Raw genomic sequence first — 26,182 nt, 5'->3', positions numbered from 1 at the left:
ATTCCCTGTGACACTGACAACAGAAAGTGTTGGCAGATCGGATGCACCTGCAAAAAAAACTCTCACCGACTCTTTAAAAGACTCTGCAGCACTTGGGACCAAAATAGCTTCCACCGACTATTCACCTCTGCTGATTAACGCGGAGCAACAACTTGTAAAATTCACGGTTCTGCCAGATGCTGCATGTGCAACAAAGTGTTCTGTTCTTTTTGCACACAGGTCAAGGATAAACAGTTACGAAACACAAGTTATTCATGAAAGTTTAATGCTGCAGGATATCAAGAGATTCCAGCTCTTATACCCTGACACTGTGTCTGGTGGGTTCTTCTGTGCACCGCTAAAAAATGTTTGATCCCCTCGTGTCATCTTACTGTTGACATCTGAAAGTAGCAGAAATATTAATCCTGATCCTTCCCTATTCGTACAATGTATCTCCCTGGAAGATCCAAGTATGGGCTCTGATTTTTTCCCAGAGCAACTCAAAGTGTGGGATGTCTAGGATGTGCATGTCTTTTCCCACTTCAATTAAATTCACTTCAAGTCAGTGGCATTTGTGTGGCTTCTCTGAATATCAAAACATCACTTTTTCTGCAGTTACTGCTAAATTATGCTTGCCATGACCTGAATTTCTACGTATTAAAACAAAAGCCAAAAAACCCACAAATACTCTTCATAGTTCTCCCACCCAGAGCAATCAAGGTGGGAGCAATCTTCTTTCTAACCTGGCCACGTTTACAACCAATGCTTTGAGAGCGAGTATGACTCGCACCCCTCTCCCTCCTTATGGCTTTATGTGTGTATCAAGAGGAATGAGTAATATTCTTACATGATGCTCATCGCTGCTGTAAAGGAGGTCATCTATAAAGGAGTAGGGGAGCTGAAAAGCGCATGTGTGTACATATTCATGCACAGTGTCTATTTTTGGAGCCAAAACTGCAGGATGAACCAGATAAAGACAAGACGTATGTAATTAAAAGATGCAATTCAGCCTGTAAAGGGAAGTGCACCATGAAGATTGTGTTGTTGTATGAACATGGTCCTGTGTTTAAGGCTGCACTAATGTGCAATCTAGGAACCTCAATTAGAAAGCAAGGGTCTTCATGTTCCGATTGCCCTGCTTCTCTACCTAGAACTATGACTGCTCCTTATTTACAGGCATAATAGCAACACTGAAGCCAAATAACCTTGCAGCAGTGCCCTGACGTCTACAGAACAATTCTTACTCAACACCAGAGAACTGGGTTCCTGGCCAGCACCTGAGAGCTTCTGCACCTCTGTGTACCATCAGTTTTGTTGCAGGATAGCAAGGATTCAGTACAGCTTGCCAACAAATGCTGTCCACAGTGTGAGCAAGATGCTTCTGTTCACCATTCAAAAACACGTCTAGAATATTTGCATCCCCAGTGTTATCTCACTTAACGACACCTGAAAATAACAGAAATATTAATTCTGAACCTTTCTCCTTCTTGCAGCACACCTCTGGGAGGGAGAGGGATGAAAGGGCAGGGAGAGGAAAGGAATCTCCATGAGGGAAAGAGTTTATGCTGTTTTGGGGGCAACAGAAAAAACCATGGTTTAAGCCCTTCAGTTAGCATATGAGAAAAGGTGCAGGAACCGAACTAGCATAAGTTACAAGACAGGAGATCAGAATTCTTCTTGAATCACCTGCATTCAAACAGCTTCTTTGCATTCAGGATCTATTACAGCTTTATGACCTGCAGTAGTTATACAACTTGCTGCAAAGCCAGAAAGATGAGTCAGGATCTGACTTTTTGCTGAGAGATATCTTTCCTATGCTCTATTAGACCCAAGGGCAGCAAAGGAGATGGTATTTACTACACATGCCACACAAAATTCAATACAATCCATAGCTGGGGGCAAGCTCTACTTGTTAAGGTTTTAACAAATGGCATCATTACACAAATGAGCCCAGCTCTCTGAGCAGGCCCAAGAAGAAAACAGCAGGCTGCAGGGGAGTCTGTACTGTAGTGACTTTGCACATTAAGAAAAAAAACAAACCCAAAGAATCAAGAAAAAGTTAAGAGGAGCAGTACAGTATAGCAGCTGCCATTCCCTGCTGCTTCACCACACTGACCAACCTCACAGGTTTTAAACTTTCACTACAAATCTCTCCACACTTCCAAATTAACATCTATGTGCTAAACAAATGACACCAAGCTAAACCACCAGCCAGGCAGACCCAACCGAGCTGCCTCTTGCACTTGGAACAGTCTGGAGGGAAAAATCAAAGCACACTGCTGAACTAACAAGGACAGGGAGGCACACTGCTGGTAAGCGTGAGGAGAAATACCACTTAGTAAAACCACATTTAACTTCAGTCCAAAAATGCACATCAAGGGTGCGATTCATTAAGTTTCCCCAATCCTCTGGTGCATGTTCACACCGGGACATGAAGAACAGCAGCACTGCACAGCAGAGAAGAGGCCGAAGCCACTTTGCAAGACTAAAGTTGAAAACTGCAGTTTATGGATACATCTTTTAGACAGTCTAGCTACATCCCCACATCAGGCTTTCAACACATTTTCAAATATCTTAATTTAAATAGAGGTCTATTAATTCTCTCTAACAAGGAAAAATTCTTCCAAAATGGGGAAACACTGGCAAAAAAAATTAGCTTGGGTAACAGTGTACGTTGAAATGCATGTTCAGAACGTGCATTTTATGGCAGTTTCAAATCCAGCTGGAAAAATGCAGCATTCTGCACAACTCTAAATATGCGCTTTAGCCAGGATCTGGTAGGGAAGGAAAAAAAGGAGGATCAGGCCTTGTCAGCACTATGCTGCAGCAGCAGTGGATACTTCAATACTAAAAGTCTACAGTCTAGACTAGTGTTGCTCTCACCGAAAGCATCACGCAGGAGGATTTTTTGTCCTAAGCATATAGAAGGAAGAACAAAAATGTCATAAGGTAACATTAAGATGAAAGTTAGATATGAGCAAGCACATTTTCCTGAAGTTGTACTTGAAAGGATTTGATTTCGTTGTACCATGATGATCTGAATTTTTACACATTGGCTGAGTACATTTGATTACATAAAAATACATATCTGTGGTCCATAAGAGGAATCTTAACAGAATGAGTTTTATTTCAAAAGAATATGAAGTGGGGAGAAAAGAGTCCCTTTAGATTTCTAACACATGCTCCACTGTCAGAAATGAAAGCAGAATCAGAAGAGCTGTAATCAACATCTGCATGTATCAAATCCAATCCTTTTTGCCAAAAAAATGGTAAGTCTCTAGTTGAGAAGACGATTCTGCTCAGAGAAGCTATTCACAGAAATAAATGCTGGAACCACACGATTCCCAAATTAACTCCGTATCCATTCATACCAAAGTTGCAAGGCTGCGAGAAAACAGATGTTTTGCTCAGATTCTGGCCCTGCACTTGTTATCCTAGGATCTAAAAGCCAAACTGTAATTAGGCTGACTTCAGCAGTAACTCTGACCTAAGTAAGATTTCGTCTACGCTGTGAAAACAAGGGTTTAAAAGAATAAAAAGATAAAGTGCTCAGGATTTTCATTTAAAGTTACTGCCTCGGGTTTAACCTAAAGGCTCCATTATGCATCTGAGCTACAGCTGCTATCTTTAACTACCTTTGCTACTGTTTTGAATACAATTTACCTCAATGAAAAATTACATTTCTCCCTTTCCCACTCCCTATAGTACTTACGTTCTTCATTTTTGGTGTTAACACATGTGTAAGTTGGTGGTACAGCAGAAGTAGCCCACCTAGGATGCAGTTCTGCTGGGGAATGCATGCCAGCACAGATTCTAGCTAAGGCTGCAGGAAAGGTCGCAGCAGACAACCACAGAAATTTAAGTTTCGATGACTGCGGTCAACAGATTTGACCAACAGAAACACACAAACAAGGAGCACAACTCACGGAGCGCGAGACGCTCGCTTGTAAAGCTGCTTTCCTGACTATACTCACACTTTAAACCAGGAGCTTGGCTGGCACAAAATGCCTCTTAAAAGCCAACCACCAGCTGCATTTGGGGCTACAGAATGGGCTGTTAAGATTTACATCTGAACCCCAACCCCTTACAGGAACAGATTCCACTGCATCCAAATTGTGTCTTCACGTATGTTTTGGGGTTTGTTTTTATTTTTTATAAAGCAGAACATTATACTCTGACAACTGAAAACTAATGAAAAATATTTATATATCATAATACTTCCCTTGGCTAAGTATTTAGAAAAGATTTTGGATTACATATATTGCATTTTCTGTCCTAAGTGAATTTCAGTAATTGGCTACTCTTTCATCCTTCCCTCCTGCATACATTATTCACTGCAGATAACACTGCACATGAAACAACTTCTTCTGAACGGTGGGTTTGATCTGAAGTTTAGACTTCAAATAATGGGCTCTAGCATAGCAGACTCCTCTCTCCTTTGCATATTTTTTCAGGAAGTAACATCCATGCACTTGAAAAAAATAAGTACAGACATTTTTCTAAAGTAGAAGCAAGCAGGTATTTCTGAATTCCCTGTAAGTCTTTAACTAAAATAGAGAAAGAACAAGGAACCTCCATTAGAAAGGAAGTTACAAATCTTACCTTTGTCAACTACATCCCAGACTTCAACTTTAACAATATCGTCAGTGGCTAAAAGCACAAAAAAAAAAAAGTGTTAGAAGAGGGTTTCAGTAAAATGACCAACACTCAATGCTCACCACAGAGAGCCTAACCCAAAGCCAACATCGTCAAAGTAGCAGATGAATATCAGAAGAAAAGTAATTCTTGAGTGAATTAAGAGAAAATCCAAACATAACAAGAAGGCAGCCCACTGTTGCAGGTCCAAGTTGTATGGCAAAACTATGTTATCTAAAGAACTTCTTAAAGACTCTTAGGCACATAACTGACAGCTTTTTTTGATAGATTTCCTTGATGTTTTAGGTCAGATTTGAAGCATGTTGTGTAGATTATTTCCATAACACATGGACTTTTCCATATTCTTTCAAAAAAGATATAAATTTAACTTGGAGAATAAAGTGTGGTCTATAAGCAAGGCATACAACTGAAAAAAAGAAAGGAATACACGCATTTAAGGGAGATCAACCTTACTAATAGCATTTTCATGTAAATGTGACAAACAACGTAGACAGCCCTATGGCTACAGAAATCCATTCTCTGCAAATTTCAATTCACATTTTGTGTAAAATATTACTAGAAATTTTGCCTCTTAATGAGCTGCAGCATCAGTAAATTATAAGCAGCAACATATATTATTTGAGTTGCTAAAATCTGAAGCAAGACAGGCAAAATTCTAACTACAGAGACACTACTGCTGGTACTGACAGCTAGCAGCTTAACTTTCAGATGGTACAAGGGATGGGCAGGCTCTGGTTAGATGTTTCTTTTGAATCCACATGAGCAGTCTGATCTTCAGGAAGTTGCTCCAAGAAACAGCTGCTTTTAGGAAATGCTATAGGCTACAAAGCAAAGGCTTGTACTTGGAGCAGCTCTGAACATAAAGCAATGGAATAGGAGGATGATGTCTCAAAGTAGAAAATAATCTCACAGGATGGCATGAGAATTTAGCGAAGTGTCATTGTCAAGCCAGAAAACATTGCCTCTACAGAATTCACTGTTGGCTTAACTTAAATGTTTCAAAATATTGTAAAGACAGATTATGAATAAAGGAAAACTTTGATCCTCTGCTTCTGGAGAAGGATCCTTTTTTACATTTATTCATGAAGCAAAATCAGCCTGTTTTTCCTCATAGCAACTCCCTGCTTATCTCCCACTTTGCCAGCAGGGCAGTGGGGCACAGGGCGAACAAGGTCAGCCCAGCCAGCACACAGGCTCAGATGGGACTCAAAACACAACACACGTAGTTGTATGCAGTCCTTAAACTTCTGCTCAAACCATTGCACTCCCCAAATTAATTCTGTCCCTGAATATTTCTGCAGGCCATCAAGTCAGGTACAGTTAAAATCCAACCTTTCCCCATCACTCACTTGCCTGGCACCCAACTGTGAGCTGGCACAGCACAGCAGGGTGCTCTCCCTGTGACTTCGCTGCTCAAGTCCATGGTCCGTTCAGGGTGCGTCGTGACCCTGCAGGTGCTGGGACACAGATCAGCTAGTGGAGGTTTGCCCCCAAACTCATACCCTGCAGCTGGGACTGGCAGTGCTGCTGCTGTCCCTGAAGAGCAAGGGGACAGACAGACCAGCAAAGTCGGTCCTGGCACCTTTCAACAGATAAGACTTTCTGCAAAAGGCCAGGAGATGTTTTCCTTTCTCAGATGGCAAACTTTGCAGAGGCACGGGGAGTCCAGAAGGCTGCTGCTTCTTTCCAGCAGCACCAGGTGAAGCAGCACATACGCATTAACAAGAGGCTTTCACTGAGAAGCTGGAATCCCATTTCACAAAAGGAAGCCCTTGGGGTGACGTGCAGTGCTCTCCTAGGAGGTGACCTGGCACCTAGCACTGGGACTTTGCTCCTGAGCTCTGGTGATCTCCACCTCCTTAGTCTAACACCAAACACACCCTCAGTTAAGATTTGTTCTTCTGCTGAATCATTTCCACAGTCGGGACATCCTGCTGACTAGCAGCACTTCCAAATAGCTGAGGAGTTGAACCATTTGACCCACAAAGACCTGCTCTACACCCTTTTATCTGAGGGGAAGCACAGAATTTCACAAAGAAATTGACTGCACAAGACCAGAGAAAGCCATTTTTCCAAGGTTTTTTTTTCCTATTAGCACCAGTGCTCCTGCTAGCTTATAGCCATTAAGTTCCTCCTTTTCATCACGTTTCATTCCTGAGTATCCTGAACACACAAGAGAATAATTACTTTAGTGCTGCTGGGTTGGCTTTGGTATGACTCACACAGAGCAGCATTTCACCTTAACAGCTTTGGAAGGCATGTTGCAGCAAAAAGAGTGCCAATTCATCCTTTTAATTCTATAACTTGGATTGGCATAAACCATAGATAGATCAAACCACTCAAAAGATCTGTACTCAGTTGCTATTTGGCTAAGTAGTCTGCAGCCACTGGCACACTAAGACATCGCTTTCCCATAAAATGGTGGAGAGATGTGAGAAGATTCCAATTGCAAGAAAGCTCATATAAAAATAAGAATCATTGCTTTATGGGTGGGCTCATCACCAGCAATTCACAGGCCCTCAGACATATTTATTCTCATGCAATTACATGATTCACTTCATATGCTTCAGACCACAAATCCTACAGAGCAGAGCAGCTCTGCCATTGCTCTCACCCATCTACAAAGCATTCAAAGTATTTGAACAAAAGTACTTGCCAATTTTTATTTTATATTCCCTTTCTGAGACTGCCAAACAGAATAAAATTGCTGACTAGCGTAATCTAAAAAAGCATTCATCACAGTCAGGAATGGTAACTCCTTACCTGAACACAAAAATTACAAATATCCGTTACAGAGACAACTGGCACAGCAAAGTAATTTTGTTCATTCTGAGTAGGAAGAAATAACTCAAATTCTTCTACCTTTATTAATTCTTTCAGTACGAAATTTCTGAAAATATGACAAGGTGGTATGTTCCACATCTAAAATGTAAATCTTCTAATACCAGGCAATGTAAGAATCCTTCAATATTTGACAGCGATTTAATTAACATCCGTAAATATTTGCTGCCAACTACCTCACAATGTTTATTCAAGGTAGATTGAGAGCATGATCACAGGAAAAACAAACTTTCTTTTTCCTCTACAGATTAACTCAGCCAAGAGGGCAGTAATTAGATCTGAGCCAATTTCTCAGAGTGCCCACATCACCCATCTCAGATGGAAAGTTTTCACAGCAGGAAATATACCTTACAATGTTTTTAAATAGGGGGGTATATTTTAAAACAAGTTTTAACGCGAACAGAGAATTTCTTACACTGCTGGAAATTATTACTAAGAAAATGATACAATGTTTTATAATGCAAAATAAACACAAATGAAAGGCACAATTTCATGTATAGCCTTCCAGATATTTAGACTAGCTTAGCAATGCTTCACCTTGAGAAAAGTCCATCACCATATGTACACATTGCTGTTAACTCTAACCAGCAAGCTCTACGGAAACATCACATAAATATTAGAAGTAAGCACAAGAAATAACAAACACACTTGCAGTCACCAACATACAGCAAAACCCAGCCCCATGTGTGGCTGTTTTCTACCCCATGCTGAAAAAGCCAGTGCCTAAGCCTCAGCTCAGTAAAAGAACTTAAAAGTCCCTAAAATACCTAGAAGCATGTGGGATGACTGGATCTTTCTCTAAACACCTTTTTGCATGTATACAAAAATAGGTATACATGCATTTTGTATACCTGTTCATGTATACAAAAACAATTTGGTATGAATAAGCCTCTTGGAAAGCAAATGCCAGGCTTCTAGGCTGTATTTACAGACAGCACTTGTATTATCTGAGCTCTGGTTCTTACCTATGACATTGCAGAAAACCACAATTAACATTCAGTGCACTCTTTAGACTTGGATATCTAAGAAAGAGGTATTTCATTTCTTACTTTGACCTAAGTCTGTTTTAGGCTGAAGCATTCAGGTTTGATTTAGAGATAGTTTCCATCATCCAAACAACCTGGAAGTTCTATGTTCACACATGAATAACCGATGTGCTGATATTCTGAGAGAGAGGAAGAGGGGGGAGAAGGATGTCACAGCTAAAATACAACATGCCAGAGGTTTTGCTGCAGATGGGGAACACCACTGCGTGTATACTGCAAATCCCTCAGTGCCTTGGGCTAGCTGACAGGCAGAACATCAGGAAGATGGTACCCAAAATACAGATACCTTATGAAGAAATGTAGAAGCTAACAGGCACACTTTCACATCATGGTCACACGGAGAGTCCCCATGAAAGAATGTGAAAACCTGTGACATCAGGCTTAGCTCAACATCAGATCCTGAATGAGAAAAAAATGCTAACTGCATTGAGTGAGGATGACCTGTTTCTCTCCCACATCCAATGCAAATCACAACCTTTTCATCCTTTGTCGAGAGAGAGCTGGCTCACGTGGAAGCCTGTCTTCATAAGGGCATGAGTCTCCAGAACTCTGGTTACCAGCTCCCTGTGAAGGTACAACAGCAGCGCTCACTCTCCCTGTGAAGCCTATGAACCAAGAGAGGCTGAGCCAAGGCAGATTGCTGGTGAACACACCCTGTGGCTCCACGTGATCATTATCTCGAGACTTGGGCATCTTAGTATCATCCAGCAATACAAATGTGATAGGTGAATTAGATGAAGCACCCAGTGTGGTGTTTATCCCAAGTGCATGGGGTTTTTTTCCAGCTGTGAGGAGACAGAGAGTAGCTGATTCACCAAAAGGTCAGAGTGGTGCAGGTGGACAATATCTGATAATGAGAAACTAACCGCTGACTGTTTTTTTAAAGCAAATCAGTCTTACGGAGCAAGTTCATACTGAATCAGTGGTTCACCCCACAAGGCTGTGGCATTTTTGATCAGGAACCTGAAAGCTGGACTTAATGCACCATTAAATGACAGCCTGATGCAATTTCAGTGCCTGCAGTGTCTTCCCCAGGCAGGATCCAAGGCTTTCATAGCCACTTTATATTGTCAGAGCAATGGGGAAAATAAAAAAATTCATACCTTATCTCTCAGACTCAAACAAGTACTTAAAAAAAGCTACCGATAAGATACTTCTATGCTGCAGTAAGTCAGCCTAGAGTTAATAGTATTACAGTCATTTTTAAAGCGTCACCTTCACCAATTACAGGATGCTTTTATATTTTAATCAGTAAAAAAACACTCTGCACCATGCCATTCACTTCTATGCAACACAGTAACACCAAAAGCAGGGTTAGCCTGACAGACAGATTTCCATAATAAACCTGTTTTCATTAACAAGTCAAGTGTATCACAAATATCTGAAATCTTTTGGATCACCTATTAAACACTTTTCTTGAATTGTGGCTTCTGAAGACCTATCCTTTAGCACTTATAGTTTCTGAGTGAAGTTATTAAAAATATTAACTGAGAAACTGTGAGTAATAAATTAAAATAACAAGAGTGAAGAGAGACCATTTTATCTCCCAAGCAGACACAGAAGAAAGAAGCAAATGAGGCTGCAGTGGAATTTCTACCCCCAAGGCACTGTCCCATGACTGTCACTCCCTCGACTTCTTCCATCTTACTTTTGTAATTCCAGTGGATGCTGGTGACTTGGATCTCCTGAGTTGGAATATACTCCTCAATAAATTTCTTTCCCTGCAGTCGGTGCCAGAGAGTGGTTTTCCCAGTGTTCCTGTCCCCTCGGATGACAATTTTCACTGAGGAAAAGAGCAAGCAGACAAATAAAGTTGATTAAAAACAAATCAAAGAATGCTGTGAAAAGCACGTTAACTTTTTGCAAGCATTACTCAGATACAATTAGTTCTCCCATGTTACACAGGCATGATGGGGTTTGTTAAAAAACATGAGCCTCAGTCATTAAAATTAGTGTTTATTCAGCTACTCACACTAGCTCAGCAGAAAGAACCAACATCAAGATTGAATCTTCAGAATCTGCACAACTTCAGCCAGCTAGGTCTCCGCTCCTTTGTGATGGATGCATTCGAACCCTTAACCAAACCAGAAGCAGTCTGGTCCAGGCTCCAAAGGAGGTAAAGCCCTGAGCCGTAGCCAGGCCGAGAACTGCTCTAGGAAACCCACAAAGGAGCAATGACACAGTGAGCATTGATGCACATGAACTTGGAACACTGATCATGCAATTAACACATGAATAGCAAGTGGCTTTTCCAAGGCACTCATCAAGGAGCAAAGTTGTGGGTACAAAGAGTCTCGTGCATACCTTCCCACTGTGTGCGATCTGACTAGGAGCCAACCACTTTATCCCATAAATACGACAACCTAAGTGAGCTTTCTCTGAGCTCTCCTGCCAGGCAGCGTGGCTGCACAGCGGTGATCTCCCCTTGAGCTGGGACACCTCTCAAGGTTGCTCCTCGAGGTAAAGAGACCTCTTACCAATGACAGATCTTTGGATGAGTTCAGTTTGAGTTCTCCCTGAATTGCAACTGGGCTGCAGGCCAGTGACACTCCCCTGGAGCAGAGACATCTCTCAAGGTCTAGAATTCCTTACTTGAGACCAAGACATCCTTCCTTACCCGAGAACAAGAGATCCTTCCTTACCCAAGGTGGAGAGACTTGCAATCTTACTTGCAATCGATCCTTAGTAAGTGACAGATAGCATGCTATACCAGTACTAATGACATTGACACTCAATTATTTTAAACTTTGTATAGGCAAGTCCATTAGACATAAAATGTTGCCCAAATCTGAGACTAAGGCTGGACCTAGTCACATTTAAGCTCCACCAGTTTAGAAAGCAACAGGGTCTGCTCTAGACCTTGTGACTCAAAGAAAGGGTCTCCTTTACCCTTTTGCATCTCCTGTCTCTGTGCAAATCATTCTAGCCTGACTCTAACTTGATTTTCCTTTGTATGTTTCATCCATGGAGTAAGTACCGCGGACCTTCCCATCAAACTTTGTGAAGTCCCACTTTTACAACATTGTATTAAACCCACTTTTGCTAATGCCATTGACAGTGATTCTTTAAGTGATCTAAATCACTCATTCACAACATCCCTCCATCCTCCTGCCTCTTCTACCTCTGCCTAGCCCTTACTCCCATTCTGCCATAACGTATCCTTTTGCTAGCCTTTTATGCCAGGCTTCTCCTTCAATTACCTCCTCTATCCTTCTCATTTCTCCTTAAACACTTCTTATTCCACCAGAAAACAGAATCATAGAATTGTTTAGGTTGGAAAAGACCTTTAAGATCACTGAATCCAGCTGTTAACCTAGCACAGTGTGGTGGTTTGACCCTGGCTGGATGTAAGGTGCCCACCAAAGCTGCTCTATCACTCCCCTCCTCAACCAGACAGGGGAGAGAAAATACAACAAAAGGCTCATAGATTAAGATAAGGACAGGGAGATCACTCAGTGATTACCGTCAGGGGCAAAACAGACTCCACTTGGGGAAATTAGTTTAATTTATTACCATTCAAATCAGAAAAACACCTTCCCCCCCCACCCGTCCCTTCTTCTCGGGCTCAGCTTAATTCCCGATTCCTCCCCCTGAGTGGCAGAGAGGGATGGGGAATGGAGATTACAGTCAGCTCATCACATTTCGTTTTGCTGCTCCTTCCTCCTCACGCTCTTCCCCTCCTCCAGCGTGGGTCCCCAGCCCTGCCAGCAAACCTGCTCCAGTCTGGGCTCCTCTCCCCATGGGGCCACAGGTCCCTGCCAGGAGCTGCTCCACCATGGGCTGCCCATGGGTCACAGCCTCCTTTGGGCATCCCCCTGCCCCATGGTGGGGTCCTCCCCAGGCTGCGGGTGGCTCCATGGGCTGAAGGGGACAGCCTGCCTTGCTGTGGGCTTCCCCATGGGCTGCCAGGGAATCTCTGCTCCAGTGCCTGGAGCCCCTCCTGCCTCCTCCTGGGTGTTTGCAGGGTTGTTGCTCTCACAGTCTCACTCCTCTCTCCCGCTGGTGCAGATTTTTCTTTCCCCCCTTCTTAATATGCTACCCCAGAGGTGCTGCCACTGCTGCTGATGAGCTCGGCCTTGGCCAGCAGTGGGTCCATCTTGGAGCCAGCCGGCATTGGCTCCATCAGACATGAGGGGAGTTCTGGCATCTTCTTACAGAAGCCATCCCTGTATCCCCCATCTACTAAAACCTTGCCAGGCAAACCCACTATGCACTGCCAAACCCACCACTAAACCATGCCTCTAAGCACCACACCTACACATCTTTTAAACACCTCCAGGGATGGTGACTCCACCACTTCCCTGGACAGCCTGGTCCAGTGCTTGACTGGATCTTTCAATGAAGAAATTTTTCATGCCCAATCTAAACCTCCCCTGGTGCAACTTGAGGCTGTTCCCTCTTGTCCTGTCGCTTGTTACCTGGGGGAAGAGACGGACCCCCCCTGCCTACAGCCCCTGTCAGGGAGCTGCAGAGCGCCAGAAGGTCCCCCCTGAGCCTCCTACTCACTTCCTAGACCCAGCAACCCACTGAAAGCTTAAGGATCAGTTCTCAGCTGAGCCGATGAGGCTGGATCCTGCGTTCAGTGGTGCTGCTCCTTACATCCACACGGGTGTGACTCTCAGCCCCGGCACTGCTGAAACCATTCTTCTGGGATGGTGTTGGGAGAGCTAAGCGGCAGCTTCTGGTGAACATCACTGCAGAGTTAAGCTGTCACTGCTCTCAGCCATCCCAAGCTTTTTTGCACTGAAGCAGCATCCTCTTTTCCAGGGAAAGCAGAACAAGACTGTGTATTGCTCTTCAGCTTCTCCCGCTCACAGCCCAGATGGTCTCTGGTGAGGAGGCAATCCTTGGCATGGACAAGGGGCAAAACACTTTACACTCACAAGGGTCTACCTTAAACTTCCCCCAATAAATTCACCAAACTGCCTCTATTGACGGCCACAGTTTGATTCAAATTAAATTAAAATCTGTCTATCTTACATGCATTAGAGACAAGCTAAATTGAACCGAAACAAGCATGCCCTTTGGGGGGACATAAATCACAGTGTAACAAAATCAAGAGAAACTGAATTTCTGTGGGTCCTTCACGTGTCAGAGGGACAGTCTCTACGACAGGACCCTGCCCTTAGCTGCTTTTAGATGCAGGTGTAGCGATGGCACTCTGCAAAGGCATTCTCAGAAACTGCAGTCTTGGGTAAAGACACAACAGCTCCACTTCCACTGATGGCCTCACAGCCAGCTGCTGAGGTCCCTCAGCTGATCTACCACCATGTGCCTGTGCACACACGTGCTCATACCCACAGCAAGGGAAGTCAGTCAACAGAGAAACTCATTCAAACCCTCCCCAGGAAAGAAAGCGTCCAAAATATCATAAACTGTACACAACCTGGCACAGGAACTTCTGTAGCAATTAACATCATGAATTTTCCAGTCAACCTTAATGTTACCTTGTTCTTTTTGAAAACCGTACATGTTGTTTTCTAAATTTTCTGTTACATTATGGCATATTTTTTTTTTAAAATACCATCTTTGTTTCAAGTGGTAACCACAAGGCTACTGGGAAATGTAAGCTGACTTGAACAGACTTCTTATGCTTGTATTTTGAATCCCCTAGAAAATGGACCACTCTGAGACATCTAATGGCAGATTCAGGTGATTAGCATTAGGCTGTGCATCATCGTTTGGGCAAAAAAATCTGAGACCAAAGGTTGCCTTCTGTTGCAGCTCAGGAGCTATTGCAGGCATTTCAGAGAAAAGTTTAAAAAGTAAACTTTAAGGTAATACATATACAAAGTCTGTGGAGGAGTTTTGTCCTGTGAAATTTTCTACTGCAGTTAACTATGCCTTTGTTGTTGTACACCGAGAGGTACTGCTGTTTGTTCTTTTACAAAGTTACTTACTGAAATATCAAAAGGATAATAAAGGCAAAAATGAACATGGTATTTATTTATAGGCTGACTTCACTTACAGGTCCCAGAGCATCTCTGCGGAGACAACAAACAATTTCCTGCATTTCCTGTCATCCTGTGTGTGATTCTGTTTCCTACTTACTGATGGTGAAACAATCAATGGAGAATTCCTTTAATTCTTCTAAATTAATGCAGCAAGTCCATGGCATAGGCAAAATGACATTCCATTTGCCCTCATTTTAAAACCCAAGCCTTTCTAAATGCTCTCACTGCCGACCTTAAAGAGCCATTTTAAAATTCATATTCCCTCATGAAGTGCAGCATAAACCAGTGAGTTCTAAGGGACAAAGTGACCCTTCCTTAAACAGTTAGGCTGCTCTCAAGTTGTATTTTCAGGATCACTCCCAGGTGACTTGACTGTAAGCTCTCCCCAGAAGGGGCAATCCTACCTCCCCCAGCACTCTCCTAGTGCCAACAGTGTTATTTATGCAGCTACACACAGAGTTGCACCAGGAACTGACTGGCTGAAAACTAACCCCACAATTATTCATTTTCAGTTTTCTTCTCTAGCTCAAGTGCCCAGCTGCATGAGCAGTAGGAGCAGCTCACAGGAGGCATGACTGGAGTGACAAGGAGATCACCCTCACCCCTGAGCAGCTCACATTTAGATCAACGTAGGGTGCCTGTGGCACCACACACTCCGTTTGACAAGGTCCAAAAGCCCTTTCCAGCTTCGGTACTCTCCACGTTAGGGTCTCTTTCCTCCTACATAGTGCATGAGTTTTCACTGACTTTTTACCTGAAGAAAGAAAAAAATCTTTAAAAACAGATCAGGAAGATGGCAGGTGATGTAAATCATTTTTAGCAAAACAAAATCTGTATTTGAGACTTTGGCTGGAGTATTGCACATCTGCAAGACAGGAAGAGCTGAGTGAGCTTCAGGGTACAGCCAGGCCAGTCCATCACAGGCCTGGGCTGTGCCTGAATGTGGAAAGAGGAAGAGTAATTACAGGTGAGGTTAGTACTGTTACCTATGGGACAGTAACAATTGCTGCCTTATTTTGATTTTAAGTTAAATCAGTACTTACTGCAAACAGCCATAGGTTTGTAGCAAAGACAGGAGAATTATCCGGGGGAAAAAAAGAGGAGGGATGAGGAACAGATCGAGATGTGAGGAAAAAAGCTAAGCAAATCAATCTATTCATATTGTCACTGCATCAGGAAAAATAGAGGGATTTCCTTTCTCCAGATGGGGAAATGGAAGCAAAGAACTGAAGATACAGGCCGAGAGAGCAGGTCTCAAACCAACTCAGAACTAGAAATCAGGAATTCCCAGCTCTGCCCATTTTCCTCCAGGAAACTGCAGCAACTAAGGATCTCAGACCCCATGGCAAAGAACCCCAAACTCCTCTGCTAATAATCCCCATATGGAGGGTCACAACCTTGCCCTCACCAAGTCTTTGTGACTGTGACTACAAGGCTGCAATTCAAATGCTTTAAGTTGGTTCCCTTACCACAAGAAGCATATCTGATCTGCAGATAACCCCAAGCACACCTCCTGGGGGAAACAGGCCAGACAGCAGTCCAAGCAGGTTTGCCACATGTTGCACAAACAACTGCCAGGCACAGGAGAAAACAAGAGAAAGCAGGAAGCAGCAGGAAGAGGGGAAGCTTTTCTTTTGGGAGTAGTGCTTAATGAAAATCCTTGATAAAACTACAATCCGAGTGTGGAACTACCACTCTAAAACAACACAAAAGAAGTAAGGACTATAATGCTTACCAAAAGGATACACAATATTAATTGTTTTGTCTTTTAAGGCACATTTTAAGCAGAAAAGTTGTAAGAAGAGGGACTGAGGGGAATTCTTGGAGGTACTGCTTTGCTGTTTCAGCACTGGTGACCGTTCAAGCCATTTGCTGCCCACTTTGTCAGCAAGCAACCTAAGGCATTCTCAACACACTACATATATTTCTGGGAAGGAAACAGGCTTCAGTTCAAGATCAGTAATGGTCTATGAAAGCAAGGAAACTTTTCTGTAAAACCTGTCATCACAGCACCCTTTGGTTCAGGTTTAGGCAATTCCAGGGAAATTGAAGAGTTTTAAAGATCTGTATGGGTTAACGGTGGCTACAAAACACATTTTGCACTCCGCTGCTGAGCATCATGTATGTGCTAAGAAAGGAGCATTGGCAATGCGCAAGATTTGCAGCTCTGCCCTTCCTAAGCAACAGCCCTTGCAATACCATTCCTTCACAGACCACCTTCAACAGAGACCACCGCACCGTGCTGGGACCTACCCCATCTATCCAGCGCCGTGGCTAGGTAGGGTACTTCGAAGCCCTTTCATAAGCCTGCCCGTATCTCCTATAAATATTATATAACAGAGATCCTGGGAAGAGTTACTATGGAGATTGGAAAGCTTCCCTTAAGGCAGTGACAGAAAGCTGCAGTTTTATTCCAGATATGAAAGCAGTAACTAGAACACAAATCTTGGTAAGACAGAGCACAAAACAAAAAAGCTTTCCCGAGGCTTTCAGTCAGGAGACAAGAAGCAGCAACGCTACTGGTAGCGCAGCGGCGGGCATTTTTGGCCTTACTGTATTAACGGCAAGCAGGTACACATCCGTGCAGGTTCATCGACAATGCAGTTAGTCAACATCTAACAAAGAGTTGGCCCTGCCGACTGCTGTGCCAGCAGGATGCAGCTGATCCGTACTGTCTGCAGCGCAAACGTTCACTGTCTGAAAAGTCAACTCCTTTCTCTTACATAATTCACAAGCTGTTGTTAGCTACCTGATCTCAAACCTGTCCCAGTGAAGCACACGGATGTGTTCTGGTCTGTGGGCTGCACAATGCCTCTGCACAGATCAAATCTTTAACTAGCAGATCTCCAGAGTCCATGTTTAATGATGCGGTGCTGTATTCCAAGGCACAGTAGTTGCATCCTCACACCCCGTCTTTCACTGGAAATCAAGTCTCTTAACAATAACACTGCGCTTCTGTTCACATTCATGACTGTTAGCTAAGATACTGATTTTCTAAATTAAGCACTACTGGCCTATCTAACAGCTGTGCTATGGATAAAGGCACCAAATGCTCTCCCAAGTGAAGCAGAGATCTTCAAAACATATCAGTCCAAAAGCACAGTCAATAGTGATAATATTAAACAAAGCAAAAAATCCCACAAACCCCCAAACGCTAACCTCTTCCTTCACATTCTGTTTCAGATTAAGATCCAACATGAGCTCTATTCCTCCAACACATGTGCCTTTCCAGAAATTATTCAGTGCCACGTTTACAAATCAGTCTCTTTCACAACTGCCAATCTCTCTGCCTTCTGCAATCTGACTTCAGTGCCTGCCTGGATCCACGCAGATGAGCTGATACTTGCAGCGCTCTCTGGTACCATCTCTATTTTCAGCGCAGATGACACTAACTACTGTCTCAGAATTGTCACTTTGGGATGTATTTCACATACTTGCAGTGCCCTCCTGAAACACTGTATTAGAAATAACCTTTACTGAGCTTCAAAGGAAAAATGCAACCCTACGCCTCAACACTGAAAAGAAAAAAATTCTGAAAACATTCCCTGAGAAGAGTAAATGCATCAGCCGCAGAAAAGATAGTCAGAATGAAATTATGTACCAAGGGCACATAAAGGCATACATCACTCACCTTTTATTAAAGCCTGGCAGCGGAGAGCTTTTCAATAGACCCTTATCATATAACCACTAGGGCTTAATTATAAATACCATTATCCTGGCCTGCAGGGAAGGTCACCCACACACCCAAGGGAGTTAGTCTCTTGATGCTTTAACTGACAAAAATTGATTTACAAGGAACTTTCTCTTGTGCCACGGTCAGCGGAAAGCAGGCAGCCGTTCAGGCCATCTGCTGACTGGGGACACTGCTGCACTACAGGTTCCCAAGTCCCGCACAGAAAGAGAAAAGTTTCCCATCCCTTCCTCCCACGCTCCCGCAAGTTCTTCCATTTCATTGCAAACTTGGCTTTGGGTGAAGGCTGTCAAAACCACCACCATGCACGACGAAAGCGGTCCCCAGCCCCCCCGGGGTCCCTGGGCACGCTGTGGGGCATCGGACGAGCCTGCCCGATGCCGCCTGCCCCCCCCCCCACCAAGCCCCCAGCCCCCCCCCCCCCCCCCCCAGCCTGGGCTCCAACTCACTGTTATACTGGACTCCCTTGGCAAACCTCCTCTGCAGAGCCTGGTTCATGGACTGCAGCCCCGCAGGGATATTCCTGTCTCTGACCGGAGTCTGGTCCGAGCCCACCAGTTTCTTCAGGGCTGAGAACATCTTTCCGGGCCCACACCTGCGCCACCGCCGCCGGGAAAAGGGCTGCTGCTCCGGGGCTCAGGGGCAGGCCGGCCCCGGGGGGGGCATACGGGGGGCTGCGGCTCGGGGAGCGGGTAAATGAGGGCTGGAGCAGAGCCGGCACGGCCAGGCGGGGCCCCCCGGGCTCGGCAGGGCGAAGGCGTGCGGGCCCGGCCCGGCCCGGCGCGGCGGGGAGGGGGCTCAGCCGGGGCCCCGCCGTGTGCCGGGGAGGGGGCGCTAGCCGGGCATGGCCCGGGGCTGGGGCCGGCGCGGGAGGAAGGGGTCGGTGGGGCCGGTGCGGCGGCTCAGAGCCGCCGGGCACCGCCGCTCGGGGCCGGGCGCGGGGAGCGGAGGTAGCACGGGGCTCCCGCCGCCGCCGCCATCTTGCCTCTTCCGCCTCCCCGCCGGGGACGGGGCGCGCGCGGCGCCGCTACGGCGGCCGGCAGGGGCCTGCGGAGCCCGGCTGGCTTGCGGAGCCCGGGCACGCCGTGAGCGCGACCCCCGGCACCCCCGTGACACCCCTCCGCAAGGCCAGCTGTAACCTCACCCTGCCCAGGCACCCCTAAGCCCTTCATGTGACCCCCTCCTGGCACCGCCGCAGCCCCCCGGCTCCCCCGCAGCCCCCTCCTGCGAGCGCCGCAGCCCCCCGATCCGTGCCCCCCATAAACCCTGCGAGCCCCTCCTGGGACCTCCATAGCTGCCCTGTGACACCCGTAACAGCTATAATCCGCCCCTGAGGCCACCCCAGCATCCCTGGGACACCACTCACACCCCACACACACACCCCAGAAAAACAAACAAACTTCTGTTCTCCCTCCTGGGACCCCTACAGCCCCCTGCGATCCCTGTAACCCCCTCCTGGGACCTCCATACCTGCCCCGTGACACCCATAACAGCTATAATCCGCTCCTGAGGCCACCCCAGCATCACACCCCCCACAAAGAAAAACCCCGAACAACCAAACAAACTTCTAGTTCCCTCCTGGGACCCCCTATGGCCCCCTGTGCCCCCCATAACCCCCTCCTGGGACAACACTGTTTTCCTCTGTGACTCTCCCAACCCTGTAATTCTCTCCTGTGACCCCTCAAGGCCCCCTCTGGCACCCCCCAATCCCTGCTGTAAACCCCTCATGACCACCACCCCTCCCCGTGATCCCTGTCCCAGCCCATGACAAGGTGTCCCTGCTCCCACCATGACAGCCATGGGAGGAGCAGGCACCCATTTTCCCCCCCTGCCAGCTCCTGGCTGGCTGCCCATCATCATCCCATGGGAAATGGGGAGCTGAATCCCACCCAGTGGGATGCCCGGAGCCCATCAGTGCCCCAGTTGGCACCCCAGTGCCATGCGGGCAGGGGGCAGCTGAGGAAGGGGCTCAGAGGCTCAGTGGGAAGCACCCAGCAGCCCCACAAAGCAGGGGACACCCCACACGGGAGGCCAGAGAGGACCCCATAGCATCCCCTGCCCCTCCTGGACCCCCCTTCCTTGGCTCCCCATCAGTTCAAAGACAGACACTAGGCTCACTGGGCGCATGAGGAACATTTACTGCTGGAGGCATCTCCTGTGGGATGGACAGATACTGGAGGCATCTGTCCCGTGGGACCCCGGTGCCAGGTGATGGCAGTTTGTCCTCCACCCACGTCAGTTTGACAGGTGCAGGAACTCCTCGTCCTCTGCAAGTGGAGAGGTGCAGGGTGACGGACAGACCCACAGACCCCTGCCTTGCCCCTCGGCCAGACGGCGATGGTTGCTGCTTCCCACTTTGTCCCTGCTGTCAGTGAGCAGGGGTAAGCTGTCTAGACCCTCCATGCACACTCATGCTGTCCCGGGATGTCACTTTGTGTCCCACCACTCACCACGATGGCATTAATGTGCTTTATATTGGTGACAGGGATAATAAAAGATGGGCTCTGCCCTAAGATGTGTTACACTGGACCCATCTCCCATTGGTGGGTTCCCAGTAAGACCCCAGCTCCCGCCCTGCTGGGAACAGGCTCACCCGGGCTGGCTGTGGCTGAAGACCCCTGAGCACCCCCCTCTCCGTGGGAAGATTTCCCCTGCCACGCTCCTGAAAACCTGCTTGTCCGTTCACCCGAGGGCTGAGCGGTGCCCATTGTGTCTCCCAAGGAGGTTCAGTACGGAACCCCCTGCACTGACTAGAGCTGGAGGGTCTGACAGGTGTTGCACGGAGGGTACCAGCCCAGTGGGGACCCCACTTTGGTCCTTATTTAGTGTCAGGGTCCCTTCACATCCCCAAATCTTTCAGCCACTCTTCCCTTACTGGCATCCCCTGCCTGGGGGCTGTGGCCTCCACTGCTCCCCCCTGCACCCCAGCCTGCTCAAGGCCATTCCCCCTTTTATCGAGACTGTTATGAAGTTCAGCCGTGGCTTCAGTACGTCTACAGCCCCGCTGTGTGATCCTGCCTGCAGATTAATGACCATATTCCTCAGTCCATTGGAGTCCCAGACCCAGGCACAGCACAAAACCCTTCCAGACCCATCCTGGACCCATCCAGACTCAGGACAGCCCCATCCCAAGACCCACCCTAGATCCAGGACAGCCCTGTCCCCACCGTGGGCAGCCCCAGCCCATCCAGCCCCAGCCCTGAGCAGGACAGGAGGTGGTACAGGCTGCTGCCCCGGCTCCCCTGGCACACCGTGGTGCAGGGTGGTCAGGGTGGGGGTACCTGCCAGCGGAGGAGCCCCACAGTACTCCTTGCACTCCTTCTCCGAGTAGAACTGGTTCCCGTTGCCCTTGCAGCCTCCGTAGCTGAACGTGATGCACTTGCCCTGAGCCGCATCAAAAGCCCAGCGCGTCACCAGCTTCTGGCAGGGACCGGGGACAATGGGCAGCCTGCAGGCAGCTGCGGGGACAGGGGGCTGCTCTGAGGGCAGGGGGTCAGGGTCCCCCACACTTCCCACATGGATGCCAGACATGTGGGGTTCGAGGCCACTCTCAGATCCCCCCCCCCCCCCCCCCATGGCTCAGCAAAGGTGTCTCCCACACCCTCGCCCTGCCGGGATGTCTCTCAGTCACCCCGCTCACCCTCCGTCCGGCACGCCTGCAGGCACTCCTTCTCCGAGTAGAAATTGTTGCCGTTGCCCAGACAGCCTCCATAGAGGAAGGTTTCACAGGCCATGGAGGAAGAGTTGTAGAAGAAGCGGGAGATCATCCCGCTGCAGGGCCCGGGGTCCTGGCTCAGCCGGCACGAGTCTGCAGATGAGCACAGCATGGGCTGTCACAGGCAAATGGGATGCGGGGCAGGGGGACGCTTGATGCAGCCCCCCTCCCTTAGGGGACATACCTTCCTTATTGCCGATGTAAGGGGGCAGGGGTCCCGCAGCCGAGCCCTCCTCGGGGGGCAGAACCGCTCTCCGTGCCCTCTGCATGGGGAAGGAAGCACAGAGCTGGCATTAACCCCTGCCTGTGGGACCTGCTGCCCCCCACTTGCCCCTGGACCCCCTCCGCCCCCAGGATGTCAGGGTGTGCCCCCATCATGCCCTGTGCTGGGAATGTGTCTCTGCTCTCGAATCCCCTAGGTTGTTTCTCCTATGAAAGTCCCACTCCCTCTTGAAAATCTTTCTAAACTCAACCCTGTGCTGAGTGATGGTAGCTGAAGCCCCAGTGGGGTGCTAAGCTGCTTCTCCATCCCTGGAGAGGGCATCTACAGGCTGGCTGGGACACTCACAAGCAGGCAAGGAGACACCAGGCTCCACATGCAGCGACTTCTAACCCATGAAAAAAAAAAAGACAGAATAGGAAAGGCCATTGCCTTCCACTTGCAAATGAGCCCTAGTGCCCACCTGGCCCCCAGAACCCTCGCCTGGAAGCCTGCACCTGCCTGTGCCCTCATCTTTGCAGGCAAAGCCCTTCAGCAGAGGTGAAAGAGCACCTCCCAGGGTGGTTGCTGCAGCCACTGTCCAAAAACATGCCCTGCCCGTGGAGCCTGGCCCCAGACACCAGGTCTCCGGTGGGTTTGGCTTGGAGGGGATGTGCCCAGCCTTGATCCATTTCAGGAGGTCCCAGCTGGACAGCTTACCTGGGGGGCAGTTGCAGTCTCCTGAGGAACACATTCACCTGGCCCAGAGGACAGGAGAGAAGATCAGCAGCGTGAGAGGGGAGGCGTCCTGACAAACTCATCTCACCGTGGTCCTGTACCATGCACACACAGGACCCCAGGGAAGGGGATGCCCTCCCATTTTCACCCCAACATTCTTCCCCTTTTGCTGCTTTCCACCTCCCACTCACAGAAGCATCCCCCTACAACTCCCAAACCCACCTGCAGCATGCTAGCATCTTCTGAACCCCAGGCTGAGCAAGGAGCTCCTCGGGTCCTGGGAGCACCGAACAACAGGGAGCAGTCGTGAGTGTCCCTGGGTGTCCTGCACCCTTTTCCCAGCACAGTCTTGTGACTGCATTGACCTGACAGCCCAGCAAGGACCCACTGACTGGAAACTGGTGGAAGCCTGACTGATACATGGCCTTCTCTCCTTCCTATCCCATCCTACCAAAGCCCTCATCTTCCATCCCTTCATCCTGACTGTCCCCCCATCTCCTCAGCAGCAGGAGACACAAATGCCTCATGGTGAGTTACCTCTGTTGGCCAGGATGAATATGGAGTCCGCAGGGATGCCCATCTCCAGAGCCAGCTGCTGGAAAGCCTCAATGATATCGTCCCGCAGCTCTGGACTTCTCCCTTGCAAGGGAACAGGCTGTGAGCGGGACTGCAGTGGAAGGGGGCCTTCACACAGCCCCCCCCAACCACCCCCCAACTGCAGAGCTCAGGCAGCTGCAGGCAGTACCAGCTTCTTGGTCCTTCCCAGCCTCTCCTCCGTTATTCTCGACCAGCCTTGACCAAGGGCTTGGACAAAGTGGTTTTAATGTTTCTCAATCATGAAAGAGCATCTCCTGCCACTTCAGGGCCTGGGTCTCTTCCAAGCAGATATTGCCACCTTCATCCCAAACAACAGGCTGGTTTAGCCATTCATTGTGTGATGTGGCCCTAAGCTGAGCCATTAGACTCAGCCTCTCCAGTGCTGAAGATGAGCTGGTCCAGGGAAGCAGTTCCAAAGCTACAATCAGGTCCCTCAAGGCCAAGGGACCTGAGAGATCCTTGGGTGGTGTTTCCGACCTGCATTAGCCCACCCTAGAGCCTGCTTGCCCCCACATGCCATAGCCAGACATACCATACAGCTTCAGGGTGGTGCTCGGGCCAAAGCTACTTTTCTTCTTCATCAGAATGACAGCATATTCTTCGTAGTTGGTACGGAGCACGTAAGACTGGATAGACACATCCCATTCTGGGTGAGACAGAGACACAGGAGACATCATTCCTGCCCCTCAGGGAGAAATGGGGCAGTGTAAGACAGCCCCAGAGCTGGGGGCTGAAATCAGGCAGCTAATTCAAGAAAACAGCTGATTTTTGGGAAGCAGATTCTGATACAACCCTGACTCCCTTTAGGCTCACCAGCCTTTTCTTAGTCAAGAGGATTGGAAATCAAAGGGTTTGGACAACTGAGATACACGAATGCTCCTGAAATGTGGCTGGTGGGACCCTGCCCCAACTTGGGACCTTGGGGACAGGAGGGATCTGTTGGAACACCTCATAGTCCTGTGCCTATGCAGAGACAGGGCTGAAACAGCCCCTTTCTCCCAAATTCATTCCATACTTTGGCTGGAAATAGCCCAAACTGTGGAGTGGCTTCTGAGTCCTGCTCTCCTGAACCCCTCCACCAGCCACCAGCTGTGCCTGGTGCTGGTTCCCATCACCCCACCATGGCTGCACCTCTCGGGGCCAAGCAGGTCGGCAGCGAGCCCAACTTACTGGGGTTATAGTAGGTGTATTTGCCAGGGGTGTTTGTTTTCTGGTACTCTCCTGAGATGTGCGTGCAGTCACCTTGCCTGGAGGGAGGAGGAAAACAATCAGCTGCTCCAAGTGATCGTTCTTCCTGGTTATTGCATGAAAATCATGTCTGGGGCACCAAGGCCATGGCACAGGACCTCCAAAATCCCCCTGCCCAAGGTATTGGGTATTTGAGCCCAATCCAGCTCTTCCTCATGGCTTTGAGGCCAACGAGAGCAAACAACACCCATGTCTTGTCCCAAGCCTTGGGAGACAGAGCACCCCTGGGGGAGGTGGCTTTGGGGGAGGGTCAAGCACCCACAGCAGTGCCCCGTACCGCAGCCTGGTGCTGGCAGTGCTGATCTGGTTGTCACTGGAGCCGGGGCCCAACACCAGCATGCCCATGCTGAACTTCTCCTTGTAGTTCTTCATCCATTGGCAGGTCGTGCCGATGGCGATATCATACCACTTGCCATACATCTGCAGGGAGAAGAAAGTGATGTCTTCACCACAAGCCCTCTCCACCAACGTGGGACATCTCCTGATTTTCTGTAGAGCTGAAAAAATCATGGCCCAGAGAGAAACGAGGTGGTGATGGTGCAGGGTGCTGAGGCCAGAGCTGCCGCAGGATTTGGGAAGCAGATCAGCATTGAACAGGATTTTCCTGGGTTCCCTGACCACCAGGCAGGGCTGGAGGCATCAGGCTGGCACCTCCCTGTGTGTCCTGGTTGGAGCCCAGAGGCAGGCACACGTGCAGGGCTGTGCAGAGCCTGGCAGGGAGATCTCCCAGGCAACCTGCATCCTGCACAAATCCTGTGCACTGGGGCTGCCTGCAGGCCCTGCCTGCACCTCTTAGTTTGGGCAGAGACATCTCACAGGGTCCTTCTACCATGGCCACTCAGGCTCCAGCTGCCCTGCCTGGGTGTTTGCCGGGGTGAGACCACCCTGAAGGCTGGTGCTGGCAGGCTGGCACCCCCTGACCAGCACCCAGGGAGGGCCACACTGACAGCGCCTGTCCCACACAGCCTGACGTGGGCATAGGTAATATCGCCCTTCTTTCTGGAGGAAAATGAAATAAACCTTTCCCCCATCCCTTCTGCCCTCAGAATTAAGGCACCACAAGCCACCATTACCCGCTCAGCCTCAAAATTCTCCTGCACTTGGATATCTTCATCCTGGTCCCCGACGGGGGTCCCGTTGGCCACGGCAAAGAGGAGGAGGGAAAGGAGACCCCAAAACATGGTGGCTGGTGGTTTCAGAGTGCCGCTGAGCCCCAGCACAACAGTGGGATCCCGGACTCTGCGCTGTCCCCACTGCGCAGCAGTGTGACCTTCAGACTGCGGCCAGCGGGGCCGGCCGGGCTGGGGGGGGGCTGCCGGGGGTGGAGCAGCTGGTGGCACCGCATGCCCTGGCCATGTGGCCCCCGGGATCGCCGCTGGCCTCGGTGGTGGTGGGGATTTGTGGAGAGCTGGTGTGGGGTGCAGGAGGGGAGGGGAGCATCCTGCCGCCATGATCGCTCCTACACCACCAGACAGGGGGCCAGGACCTGCCAGTCTCCTTTATTCTACCTTAGGATTC

General features: G+C 48.5%; 2 protein-coding genes across 4 annotated transcripts in view; both read right to left on the bottom strand.

Annotated features, from left to right (window-relative positions):
* RABL6 (RAB, member RAS oncogene family like 6) overlaps nucleotides 1–19,182 on the bottom strand; it is a 58,689-nt gene extending 39,507 nt beyond the window's left edge. The window contains exons 1-4 of one of the 3 annotated variants that reach the window (XM_055804098.1): nucleotides 18,617–19,182; nucleotides 10,171–10,305; nucleotides 4,582–4,629; nucleotides 2,863–2,892 (exon numbers count right to left, since the gene is read on the bottom strand). In XM_055804098.1, coding sequence (XP_055660073.1) covers nucleotides 2,863–2,892; nucleotides 4,582–4,629; nucleotides 10,171–10,305; nucleotides 18,617–18,746 — 343 coding nt within the window. In that variant the 5' untranslated portion in view covers nucleotides 18,747–19,182. Of the gene's footprint in view, nucleotides 1–2,862; nucleotides 2,893–4,581; nucleotides 4,630–10,170; nucleotides 10,306–15,093; nucleotides 15,231–18,616 lie in introns of all 3 variants that reach the window. The other 2 variants (XM_055804116.1, XM_055804107.1) reach the window with 2 other exon arrangements.
* Nucleotides 19,183–20,281: 1,099 nt separating this feature from the next.
* On the bottom strand, nucleotides 20,282–25,936 carry AMBP (alpha-1-microglobulin/bikunin precursor). Its single transcript, XM_055793674.1, has 10 exons — nucleotides 25,738–25,936; nucleotides 24,942–25,084; nucleotides 24,587–24,663; nucleotides 23,949–24,062; nucleotides 23,357–23,458; nucleotides 22,802–22,839; nucleotides 22,067–22,145; nucleotides 21,808–21,975; nucleotides 21,449–21,625; nucleotides 20,282–20,434 (listed from the first exon to the last, which is right to left on the bottom strand). Exons 1-10 carry the CDS (start codon nucleotides 25,843–25,845, stop codon nucleotides 20,403–20,405), a joined length of 1,038 nt encoding a protein of 345 aa, XP_055649649.1. The 5' UTR covers nucleotides 25,846–25,936; the 3' UTR covers nucleotides 20,282–20,402.
* Between the last annotated feature and the right edge of the window lie 246 nt (nucleotides 25,937–26,182).

Source organism: Falco peregrinus, chromosome 1, assembly GCF_023634155.1.
Source record: "Falco peregrinus isolate bFalPer1 chromosome 1, bFalPer1.pri, whole genome shotgun sequence".
NCBI lineage: Eukaryota > Metazoa > Chordata > Aves > Falconiformes > Falconidae > Falco > Falco peregrinus.
This window is presented reverse-complemented; position numbering and strand designations above follow the sequence as displayed.